Source organism: Theropithecus gelada, chromosome 19 (assembly GCF_003255815.1).
Source record: "Theropithecus gelada isolate Dixy chromosome 19, Tgel_1.0, whole genome shotgun sequence".
Taxonomy (NCBI): domain Eukaryota; kingdom Metazoa; phylum Chordata; class Mammalia; order Primates; family Cercopithecidae; genus Theropithecus; species Theropithecus gelada.
This window is the reverse complement of record NC_037687.1, coordinates 21,916,017-21,928,410: the sequence shown is the minus strand read 5'-3', so window position 1 is coordinate 21,928,410 and position 12,394 is coordinate 21,916,017. Positions and strand designations below refer to the sequence as shown.

The 12,394-nt window shown below is 50.8% G+C and overlaps 1 protein-coding gene across 5 annotated transcripts in view; it reads right to left on the bottom strand.

Annotated features, from left to right (window-relative positions):
* Nucleotides 1–5,580: 5,580 nt before the first annotated feature.
* CEACAM19 (carcinoembryonic antigen related cell adhesion molecule 19) overlaps nucleotides 5,581–12,394 on the bottom strand; it is a 13,746-nt gene continuing 6,932 nt past the window's right edge. Inside the window, exons 4-8 of one of the 5 annotated variants that reach the window (XM_025367614.1) lie at nucleotides 10,987–11,070; nucleotides 9,602–9,648; nucleotides 8,624–8,709; nucleotides 7,288–7,341; nucleotides 5,581–6,492 (exon numbers count right to left, since the gene is read on the bottom strand). In XM_025367614.1, the coding sequence (XP_025223399.1) occupies nucleotides 6,436–6,492; nucleotides 7,288–7,341; nucleotides 8,624–8,709; nucleotides 9,602–9,648; nucleotides 10,987–11,070 (328 nt within the window). In that variant the 3' untranslated portion in view covers nucleotides 5,581–6,435. Of the gene's footprint in view, nucleotides 6,493–7,287; nucleotides 7,342–8,623; nucleotides 8,738–9,601; nucleotides 9,649–10,986; nucleotides 11,071–12,394 lie in introns of those variants that run through there. The other 4 variants (XM_025367616.1, XM_025367617.1, XM_025367618.1 and 1 more) reach the window with 4 other exon arrangements.

Below are 12,394 nucleotides of genomic sequence, written 5' to 3'. Positions count from 1 at the left end.
CCTCCTCCCTCCCCCACCCCATTTCTTTCTTTCCTTTTAAAAGTATTTTGCGAATCTGGCAGCCTCTGAACCAGATTAGGTTCAGAAAGTCTCCATCCTTTCTTCTTTTTTAAACAGTTTTGAGGTGTAATTCATATACCACACAATTCATCCACGTAAAGCATACAATGTTGGCTGAGTGCCATGGCTCACACCTGTAATCCCAGCACTTTGGGAAGCCAAGGCAAGCAGATCACTTGAGGTCAGGAGTTCAAGACCAGCCTGGGCAATGTGGCGAAATTCCATCTCTACTAAAAATACAAAAATTAGCTGGGCATGGTGGCGCATGCCTGTAATCCTAACTACTCAGGAGTCTGAGGAAGGAGGACTGCTTAAGCCCAGGAGGTTGAGGCTGCAATGAGCCCACATCGCAACCACTGCACTCCAGCCTGGGTGAAAGAGCAAGACCCTGTCTCTTAAAACGAAAACAAAACCAAAATAAAGGGTATACTTCAACAGCTTTTAGTATATTCACAGAGTTGTACAGCCATAGTTACAATCAACTGGAGAACATGGCTGGATGCAGTGGTTCATGCCTGTAATCCCAGCATTTTGGGAGACTGAGGTGGGCGGATTGCCTGAGTTCAGGAGTTCGAGATCAGCCTGGCCAACAAACCCTGTCTCTACTAAAAATACAAAAATTAGCCAGGTATGGTGGCATACACCTGTAATCCCAGCTACTCGGGAGGCTGAGGCAGGAGAATCGCTTGAACCCGGGAGGCGGAGGTTGCAGTGAGCTGAGATCATGCCAGCCTGGGTGAACGAGCAAGACTCCATCTCAAAAAACAAAACAAAATAAAACAAACAACAAAAAAAATTGAGAACATCCTATCACCCCTAAGAGAAAGCTTGTATCCACAAGCAGTCACTTCCTCATTCCACCCTCCCTCCCAACCTTAACAACTACTACATCCACTTTTTGTCTTGATGAATTACCTGGGCATTTCATAGAAATGGGATCCTACCATATGGAGTCCTTTGCGTCTGGCTTCTTGCACTTAGCACAGCGTTTTCTGGGTCTTCTTTGCTGCAGTATGTATCAGGGCTTCATTTATTGTCATGGCTGAATAATGTTCCACTGGATAATACAGCCATGCATCGCTTCATGATGAGGATATGTTCTGAGAAACGAGTCCTTAGGCGATTTCATTGTTGTGTGAACATTATAGAATGTGTTTACACAAACCTAGATGGTAGAGCCTACTACACACCTAGGGTATAGGGTACAGGCTATTGCTCCTAGGTTACAAACTTGCACAGTCTGTGGCTGCGCTGAAAACTGTAGGCAATTGTAGCACAATGATAAATATTCGTGTATCTAAACATAGAAAAGATACAGTAAAAATACGGTATGACAGTCAGGTGTCCTGGCTCCTGCCTGTAATCCCAGCACTTTGGGAGGCCAAGGCACATGGATCACTTGAGGTCAGGAGTTCGAGACCAACCTGGCCAACATGATGAAATCCTGACTTTACTAAAAATACAAAAATTAGCTGGACATGGTGGTGCACACCTGTAATCCCTATTCAGGAAGTTGAGGCAGGATAATCACTTGAACCCAGGAGGTGGAGGGTGCAGCGAGCTGAGATTGTGCCAGTGCACCCCAGCCTGGGCAACAGAGTGAGACCTTCTCTAAAACAAACAAACAAAACAAAACAACAAACAAAAAACTGTATTATAATCTTATAGGACCACTGTCATACATGTGGTCAGTGGTTGATGGAAATGTTACGTGGTGCATGACTGTACCATATATATATATATTTTGACAGAGTCTCACAGAGTCTCACTCTTTTCGCCCAGGCTGGAGTGCAGTGGCACGATCTCGGCTCACTGCAACCTCCACCTCCCAGGTTCAAGCAATTCTCCTGCCTCACCCTCCTGAGTAGCTGAGATTACAGGCACCTGCCACCACACCCGGCTAATTTTTACATTTTTGTAGAGACAGGGTTTCTCCATGTTGGCCAGGCTGGTCTCAAACTCCTGACCTCAGGTGATGCGGTCCACCTCGGCCTCCCAAAGTGCTGGCATTATAGGCATGAGCCACTGTGCCAGGCTGACTGTACCATATATGTTTATTCATTTATCCTGACTGGAAGTGATGGCTCATGCTTATAATCCCAGCACTTTGGGAAGCTGAGGCAGGAGGATTGCTTGACCCAGAAATTTAAGACCAGCCTGGGCAATATAGTGAGACCCCATCTCTATTTTAAAAAATACATATCCAGCTGAGTGCAGTGGCTCATGCCTATAATCAGCACTTTGGGAGGCCGAGGCAGGTGGATCACTTGAGGTCAGGAGTTTGAGACCAGCCTGGCCAACATGGTGAAGCCGCGTCTACACTAAAAATACAAAAATTAGCCGGGCATGGTGGTGCACGCCTGAAGTCCCAGCTACTCGGGAGGCTGAGGCAGGAGAATGGCTTGAACCCAGGAGGTGGAGGTTGCAGTGAGCCAAGATTGCGCCTTTGCACTCCAGTCTGGGCAGCAGAGTGAGACTGTCTCAAAACAAAAACAAAAACATAAACAAAACAAACAAAAAACCCATTCATCTGCTCATGGACATTTGGGTTATTTCTACTTTCTGGCTATTGTGAATAGTGCTGCTGTGAACATCTACACAGAAGTGTTTGTGTGGCCATGTTTTGATTTCTCTTGCAAACCTGGCCCAGTCACAGTGTGTGCAACACTCCTGCTCCACACCCTCCCATTGCTCGAAGCAGTCCCCCAGGAGTTGACTCTCTCCAGCACCTCTTCAGCATGCCAGTTCCAGCATCTGCTCCATTCCTTCACAGCTTCATCACCCCTGACATTGTGTTCCATGCGCTTTGTCTGTGGCCTTTCTCCCACTAGCAGGTCAGCTCTCCAAAAGCAGGCATCACTGTCTGGTTCATGGCTGTCTCCCCAGAGCCTAGAATAGGGCTGTCCACAGCAGATGCTCAATAAATGTTCATTGAAATGATGAACAAACCAATGATTGGCACACTCTTCTCTCCAATCCCCTGTATCCAAACCAGAACCGAATTCTGTCAATGTTTTGTTCTAGAGTGTTGCTCTGTTGCCCAGGCTGGAGTGCAGTGGCATGACCTCAGCTCAATGCAACCTCTGCCTCCCGGATTCAAGCGATTCTCCTGTCTCAACCTACCACCATGCCTGGCTAATTTTTGTATTTTTAGTAGAGACAGTGTTTCAGCATGTTGGCCAGGCTGGCCTTGAACTCTTGACCTCAAGTAATCCGCCTGCCTTGGTCTCCCAAAGTGCTAGGATTACAGGCATTTGCCACCATGGATTTCAGTCCTCCTGCCTGCAGAGCCAGGAGTTCGAGCTGGCCAGCATGGCCAGCATGGTGAAATTCGTCTCTACTGAAAACACACACACACACACACACAAAAAGTAGCTGGGTGAGGTGGTGTGCACCTGCAGTTCAGCTACGTGGTAGGCTGAGGCAAGAGAATTGCTTGAGCCTGGGAGGCGCAGGTTGCAGTGAACTGAGATCGCGCCACTGCACTCCAGCCTCGGCGAAAGAGCAAGACTCTGTCTCAAAAAAGAAAAAAAAGAGAGAGAAAAGGTGGAATCCCTCACACTTCTAGCCCTGGGCCCTGGCTACCTGGCTGACCTGGTTGACCATCTTAGCAAGGCGGTCAAAGGCCCAGGCATTGGGTGTCTAGAGTGGTCTGGGGATGGAGAAGTCTTCCAGGGAGTATTTGCATACTGAGTCAGCATGAGACGCAACTTCCCCTTCTGTGATTTCTTCCTCATCCTCTGTATTAGTTTCCCGTTTCCTGTAAAAAATTGCCACAAGTTCAGTGGCTTAAAACAACACAAGTTTTTTTATCTTACAGTTCTGGAGATCAAGAATCCAAAAGGGGCCTTGCTGTACTAAAGCCAAGGTTTCAGCGGGACTGTTGCTTTCTGGAGGTTCTAAGAAGAGAATCCATTTTCTTGCCTTTCCCCAATTCTGATTTTTTTTTTTTTTTGAGACAAAGTCTCGCTCTGTCACCCAGGCTGGAGCGCAATGGCGTGACCTTGGCTCACTGCAACCTCCGCCTCCTGGGTTCAAGCGTTTCTCCTGCCTCAGCCTCCCCAGTAGCTGGGATTACAGGCGCCTGCCACCATGCCTGGCTAATTTTTGTATGTTTGGTAGAGACGGGGTTTCCCCTTGTTGGCCAGGCTGGTTCTTGAACTCCTGACCTCAAGTGATCCCCCTGTCTCGGCCTCCCAAAGTGCTGTGATTACAGGCGTGAGCCACCACACTTGGCTCTGATTTTTTTTTTTTTAGAGATGGGGTCTTGTTATGTTGCCAAGGCTGGTCTCCAACTCCTGGCCTCAAGTGATCCTCCCACCTTGGCCTCCCAAAGTGCTGGGACTGCAGGCGTGAGCCACTGAGCTTGGCCCTCTTCCAGCTTCTAGAAGTTTCTTGCATTCCTTAGCTCATGGTCCCCTTCTGTCTTCAACACTCACAATGGCCCACGGAATCTTTCTCACACTGAATTGTTCTGACTCTGAAGTGCTGCCTTGACTTTCGGCTCCTTTTCCCATTTTCAAAGGGTTTTGCTTCCTTTGTTGTCATAGCCCCTCTGACTTACGCTTCCTGTGTCCTTCTTGATTATAAGGACCTGTGTGATTACATGAAGAGCCTGCCAGGGCAATCCAGGATAATCTCCCAAAAGCAGGATGCTGAACTTAATCACAGCTGCATTCTTTTGTCATATAACGTAACATTCATAGGGGTTAGGATGTAGACGTCACTGGGGGCCCGTTATTCAGCCTTTCACAGCACCCTGCCTCCCAGAGCCACAGTCTCAGCAGTGCCTTTCCTGGCCCTGCGCCACGTGCCCCTCCGTCCATCTCCTGACATCAACACCCACCCACCCTTTCCTGCTTCCCCACTCTCTCCACCACACTGGCCTCCTTGCTGCTCTTTTTTTTGAGGCGGAGTCTTGCTCTGTCACCCAGATTGGAGTATAATGGTGTGATCTTGGCCCACTGCAAACTCCGCCTTCCAGTTTAAGCAATTTTCCTGCCTCAGCCTCCCCAGTTGCTCCATTTCCCCAATACACTTATCCCCATCTGACAGACAGCGCATGTTCATTATTTTATTTCCTGAGTCTCTCTTTATTTACAGGCGCCCACCACCATGCCCGGCTAATTTTTGTATTTTTAATAGAGATGGGATTTCACCATGTTGGCCAGGCTGGTCTTGAACCCTTGACCTCAAGTGACCTGCCTGCCTTGGCTTCCCAAAGTGCTGGGATTACAGGCGTGAGCCACCATGCCCAGCCGCCTTGCTGCTCCTTGAATGTGCCAGGCATGCTCCTGCCCCGGGGCCTTTGCACTTGCTATTCTCTCTGCCTGGAATGCTCTTCCTCCAGAGCCCCACAAGGCTCCCTTCTTCCCCTCCTTCAAGTCTTTGCTCATTTGTCACCTTCTCAGCGAGGACCTCTCTGCCCTCTCTAATTAAAAATCTCAGTCCCCCGATACTCTCGACTCCCCTCCATTTCTCCAATACACTTATCCCCATCTGACAGACAGCGCATGTTCATTATTTTATTTCCTGAATCTCTCCCCTGCCAGAGCGACCCTCTGGGAAAGCAGAAGTTTTGTTTTACTTTCTATCAAGGCTGCAAGAGTCTAGAACTGGGTCTGGCATACAGCAAAGGCTCATTTATTGCTGAATGAATGCGTAGATTGGGGGAGGGGAGGACAAGGTGAGGCCACATTTGGGACCGGGGCTGGGGTGGGGTGGAGAAGGGAGCTGCTGCCCAGAGGGACTCGGTGAGATTCAGGGTGGGGGCCAAGGCCAGCAGCTGGCAGCGGTTTCTGAGAGCGGCTGGGCCTGCCTGAACGGGGAAGGGGTCCGGCAGCCATGGTCACCTTGCTGGGACTGGCGTGTGGGGCCACAGGCCTGTCAGGCTGGGCCTCTCTGCCACCTGAGGCCTGCATGGCGAGGTGTCTGCCTTGTCCCCAGGGGAAAAGACTCAGGGTCACTGGTGGAGTTGGGGTAGGGCATTGAGGACAGACAGTTGGGAGCCCAGCCAACTGCCTGGGAGGCAGGCCTGAGGCCACCCCCTTGTCCCCAGATATCCAGATCTTGGGGGACTTTGGCAGGGAAAGGGGCCAGAGCCTGATTTTCACAGGCACATGGCCCAGGCCAGCTTGCTTGAAGGAATAGACCGAAGGTGGGCATGCATTCAGGGGCTGTACAGGGACCCAGGCCTGTTACAGTCTCCTGTCCCCCTGCCAGGACACCTGCCCCATGTGCTGCTGAGTCCTTGGCTGAGTCCACCTCATCGGCCCCACAGCTCCCCATGGCCTTGTGCTGCTGGTCTCAGGTGTGAGGCTCCCAAGGGAGGGCTAGGGCCTTGTCTTCTCCCCGGCTGGCCTGGGCCAGGACTCATCAGGAGGTTGGCACCAGCTGGCAGTAGGGGGCAGGGTCGGGGTTTAGCAGGTCCTGCTTGGGGGGGAGAGAGAACAGAATTATGACTGGGTGGAGGGTGAGAGTCTTGGGGAGACAGAGAGGGACAGAGGATGAAAGACAGAGTGAGATGGGGAGAAACCCACAGAAAGAATGGAAGAGCAAGGTGGAAAGAGAGTGAGACGCAGAGAAAAGAGGTCCTGGAAGAACCAGGAAATGAGGTGAACACAGTGACAGAGACAAAGAGGCAGGAGAGACAGAGAATGGAGAGAGAGACAGAGATGCAGAGAAACAAAGATGTGTAAAGAGATGCATCTTAGACAAGGCAGCATGAACAAACTGGAAACAGAGAAAGAGAGATTAAAAAGGACACAGCCAGAGAAATTGAGAGAGAGAGAGAGTCTAAGAAAGGGGAAGACAGACACACAGACATATGTAGGCCACTCAGAGAGAGACAGAGCCACAGGGACAGACAGCAGACAGGAGGGGATGGAGAGGGACTGAGCCCTGCGGTGGGGTTTCACTGAGGACCCGACTGGCTGTGTGGCCCTGGGCAATCCCCTGTCCCTCTCTGGGCCTTGTTCCTCCTGTGCAAATTCAAAGTTTTGGATCCCTTTTGCAAAGAAGGAAATCGCAGCCTTGGGAGGAAAAGGGACTTGCCAGGGTCTCTCAGGGAGGCGGTTTGGGCTTCTCCGAGAGCTGAGACCATGAGGCTTGTGGGGACGAGGGGAGGAGAGCCCCCAGTTTTGGTTGTCTTGACCCCTCCCCACCCAGGCTTTGGGGCTCCTGGATCCATGGGATCCCCACCACCCCTCCCAGCTCCCAGCTCCATACCTGGTACTGGTGGTTCTCTGGCCCCGCCTGTAGGGGTGGGAGCGTGGGCAGGGGCTGCAAGGCAAGGACACAGGTGAGTGGGCGCTCGGCACCCCCACCCTCTCATCTTTGACCTTTTGTTCTGGGACACTCTCAGATTCCAAGTCCCCATCATCCCTCCCAGACTGCGAGGCCCCTGGGCAGAGGGGATTAGCTTCCTTGCACCTCAGCGTTCTCTTCTGACAAATGGGTACTGGGCCCCAGCTTTGTGTGGTATCCTGTCAACCACTCCGTTAACTCTCAGTCTACCCCTGTCAACACCTCTGGTTCTAAGCTCTTAGCCTTAGTGTTTTAAGTTTCTCTTATTTTTCGCTTTTTTAGAAAAAGACAGGATCTTGCTCTGTCACCCAGGCCAGAGTGCAGTGGTGCAATCATGGCTCACTGCAGCCTCAAACTCCTGGGTTCAAGGGATCCTCCCTCCTCAGCCTCCCTGGTAGCTGGGACTATAGGTGCACACCACCATGCCTAGCTAAAATTTTGTAGATATTTGTAGATATAAAATTTTGTAGATTTGTCTCGCTATGTTCCCCAGGCTGGTCTCAAATTCCCGGCCTCAAGTGATTCTCCCACCTTGGTCTCCCAAAGTGTTGGGATTTATAGGCGTGAGTCATCATGCCCAGCTAAGTTTTTCTTTTTATTTAATCTAAATAACCTCTTTTTTTTTTTTTTTTTTTTTTTTTTGGGACGGAGTCTCGCTCCTGTCACGCAGGCTGGAGTGCAGTGGCATGACCTCGGCTCACTGCAACCTCCACCTCCTGGGTTCAAGCGATTCTCCTTCCTCAGCCTCCCAAGTAGCTGCGATTACAGGCATGCACCATCACACCTGGCTAATTTCTGCATTTTTAGTAGAGATGGGGTTTTGCCATGTTGGCCAGGCTGGTCTCAAACTCCTGACCTCAGGTGATCCACCCACCTCGGCCTCCCAAAGTGCTAGAATTATAGGCGTGAGCCACCGCGCACAGCCTAAGTAACTCATTTTTATACACTTTTTGTTATATATATAAAACCTCCCCATTATAAAGGGAGTAGCTGCTCAGTGCAGAAAACACAGACAAGTATAAAAGAAAAGAAGATAAAACCCACCCACCAGCCTTCACACCCCAGAGACAAATGCTGCTTCTGTTGTGCTGTTTCCTTCCAGTCTCTTTTCCTTAGGATTTTTAAAAACAGGGAACAATATATAGAGAGTTGAGATTCCCAGACTTGGTGTCAAGGTGGCCCAGAGGACCACGGCCAGCTCAGAGGGGAGGCGCCTGTTAGCATTGGCTTCAGGGGAGAGGCTGGGGACGGGACTCACCTGGGCTGGGTTTATGGACTTCATGTCACTGATGGGGGACACCAGGAGGACCGGAGAGGGCATCACTTCATAGATGTTGTTGTCACCTGAAACAGGGGACAGGGGAGGTACCAGCTGACAGATGGGTCCCACAGGCCACTCTGGCTGCCTATTGACATTCATTTATTTATTTATTCAACGAACATTTGTGAAAATTCTTCTTCTAGCCAAACCCAGTGCTGGGGACACGGTGGCGACCATGTCAATCCCGGGCCTGCCCTTCCGGGACTCACAGTCCAGTGGGGGACACAGACCAATCTCCAGAGTGACAACCTGGAGTGTTTAGGGCTGGAGTGGGGGGACTAGGGGTGGGTGGGAACCCAAGAGGGGGTGCCTAAGCAGCCTAGCACTCAGTGAGGGCTTCCTGGAGGGGGCATCTGAGATAGTAGAGAGAAGTAAGAGTGAAGCTAAGGCAGGAGAGGGTGAATGCAGAGGTCTGGTGAGAGAGCCAGCTGTGTTTCAGAAACGATGTTTGATCTGTCTTATGAAGGGCCTTGAGAACCATGTTAAGGAGACTAAACTTTGTCCCAAGGGCACAGGGGAGCCATGGAGGGCCTTTGAGCAGAGGAGTAACAGGATCAGAATTTTAGAAAGATCTTGTCTCGGGATGGGTTGGAGATGTCTGGAGGCTGGGAGACCAGTGAGGAGCTGGGTGTGGGGGGGGTCTAGGAGGCTGGTAGTGGCCTGTGGGGGTGGATAGGATCCACTCACATGATGGGATGGGGGTGCCAGCCACTGAGAAGAAGAGAGAAAGCAGGTTTGGGGTGGTGCCGATGTGCTCAGATTATGTGGGTGGAGTTCAGGGGGCCCTAGGGAGGTCTCGGGCAGGTGCATTGGGATGCCCCTGAGTGAGGGAGAATAAGGGGGCTTGTGGCTATGGGGGAGAAGGGAGGAGCTGAGAGGAGGGCTAGGTAGCGAGATCTGGGGCTCTTGCCTTACCAGCATCATGAGCAGGGCCCAATTCTGGCTTCTCTGTGGTCGCCATCCTGGGGACACATGGAGGGAATTGATATTAGGATAGAGAGACACTCAGGTGGGTGGAGAGAGACTTAGAGAGGCTGGAAATCCCACCAGGCCCCTGAAAGCCACATGGTCTCTCCTTCAGAGTGAGCTAGGATGAGGCCTGAACTATCCCAGACTCTTATTCCATAATCCCCATCCGTAGTCCCTCAGTTTCCCTAGCCACCACCTCATGCCAATGAGCAACGTTCCCCAGACATCACAGACATCACCATTTACAGAGATCACCCACATGGTCCTGCTCCATTCATCTGTCTTAGATTTCCTTAATGTTTCTCTTTATATTGATTCATTTGAATATCCTTATTTATTTTTTATTTTTATTTTTATTTTTGAGACAGAGTCTCGCTCTGTTGCCCAGGCTGGAGTGCAATGGCGTGATGTCAGCTCACTGCAACCTCCGCCTCCTAGGTTCAAGGGATTCTCTTGCCTCTGCCTTCGAAGTAGCTGGGATTACAGGTGTGTGCCACCATGCTCGGCTAATTTTTTTTTGTTTGTTTTTGAGACGGAGTCTCGCTCTGTTGCCCAGGCTGGAGTGTAGTGGTGCAATCTCAGCTCACTGCAAGCTCTGCCTCCCAGGTTCATGACATTCTCCTGCCTCAGCCTCCCTAGTAGCTGGGACTACAGGCACCCGCCACCACGCCCGGCTAATTTTTTGTATTTTTAGTAGAGATGGGGTTTCACCGTGTTAGCCAGGATGGTCTCGATCTCCTGACCTCGTGATCAGCTCGCCTTGGCCTCCCAAAGTGCTGGGATTACAGGCGTGAGGCACCACACCCGGCCCATGCTTGGATAATTTTGTATTGTTAGTAGAGACAGGTTTTCACCATGTTCGTCAGGTTGGTCTTGAACTCCTGACCTCAAGTGATCCACCCGCCTTGGCCTCCCAAAATACTGGGATTACAGGTGTGAGTCACTCACCCGTCCTGAATACCCTTAATTTAAAAAGTACACTGGAACCAAGTGAAGTGGCTCATGACTATACTCCCAGCACACTGGGAGACCACGGCAGGAGAATTTTTTGAGGCCAGGAGTTTGAGACCTGCCTGACCCACAAAGTGAGATTCCGTCTCTACAAAAATTAACCAGGCGTGGTGGTGCGCACCTGGGGTCCCAGCTACTTGGGAGACTCGGGGTGGGAGGATAGTTTGAACCAGGGAGGTCGAGGCTACAGTGAGCTATGATTGCACCACTGCACCCCAACCTGGGCAATAGAGTGAGACTTTGAGTCTGAAACAAAAGTACTCTTGACACCACTATAGCGAGTTTGTTAATTCACCAAATAAGTATTTACAAGCACCAACCATGTGCTGGGCGTCACTGAAGGCACTGGGGACACAGTAGAGCACAAGATGGACAGAGATCCCTGGCCCCCTGGAGCAGGCAGTCTAGGGGGGAAAGAGAGGGGAAGAAAATTGGAGTAAAGCATTGACAGTAGAATATCAGAGGGCAACATTCCTTCCCTATGAAGGAAAATGGAGAGGGGGGAGGGGGTGGAAGGTGTGCGTGCGGTTTTGAGTACAAAAAATAATAATTGACTGGGCACAGGGGCTCACACCTGTAATCCCAGCACTTTGGGAGGCCAAGGCGGGCAGATCACCTGAGGTCAGGATTTGAGACCATCCTGGCCAACATGGTGAAACCCTGTCTCTACTAAAAATACAAAAATTAGCCAGGCGATGTGGTGGGTGCCTGTAATTCCAGCTACTCAGGAAGCTGAGGCAGCATAATCGCTTGAACCCGTGAAGGGGAGGTTGCAGTGAGCTGAGATTGCGCCACTGGATTCCAGCCTGGGCGACAAGAGCAAAACAAGAAGCAAGCAAGCTTGGAAATGGTGCATTCCTGTAGTCCCAGCTACTTCGGGGGCTAAGATGGGAGGATGGCTTGAGCCCAGCAATTCAAGACCAGCCAGGGCAACACAGGGAGATCTTATTTTTACAAAAAGTAAAAAATAAGCTAGGCATGGTGGTGCATGCCTGTAATTCGAGCATTTTGGGAGACTGAGGTGGAAGGATCTCTTAAGGCCAGGAGTTTGAGGTCAGCTTGGGCAACATAGCAAGACCCCATCTCTACAAAAAATAATAATACAGATAATTAGCCAGGTGTGGTAGCACAGGCCTGTGGTCCCAGTTACCCAGGAGGCTGAGGTGGGAGAATCACTTGAGCCCAGGAGTCTGAGGCTGTAGTAAACTATGATCACGCCACTGCACTCCAGCCTGGGTGATAGAGCAAGACCCTGTCTCTCTAAAAAAGAAAAAATAGACCAGGCGCAGTGGCTCAAGCCTGTAATTCCAGTACTTTGGGAGGCAGAGGCCGGCGGATTGCCTGAGATTAGGAGTTTGAGACCACTCAGGGCAACATGGTGAAACCCCATCTCTACTAAAATACAAAAAAATTAGCCGGGTGTTGTGGTGCATGCCTGTAGTCCCAGCTACTTGGGAGGCTGAGGCACAAAATTGCTTGAGCCCCGGAGGCAGAGGTTGCAGTGAGCCAAGATTGCTCCAGTGCACTGCGGCAAGACTGTCTCAAAAAAAAAAAAAAAGAAGAAGAAGAAGAAGGAGAAGGAGAAGGAGAAGGAGAAGGAAAGAAGAAGAAGAAGAAGGAGAAGAAGGAGAAGAAGGAGAAGAAGGGGAAGAAGGAGAAGAAGGAGAAGAAGGAGGAGGAGGAGGAGGAGGAGGAGGAGGAGGAGGAGGAGGAGGAGGAGGAGGAGGA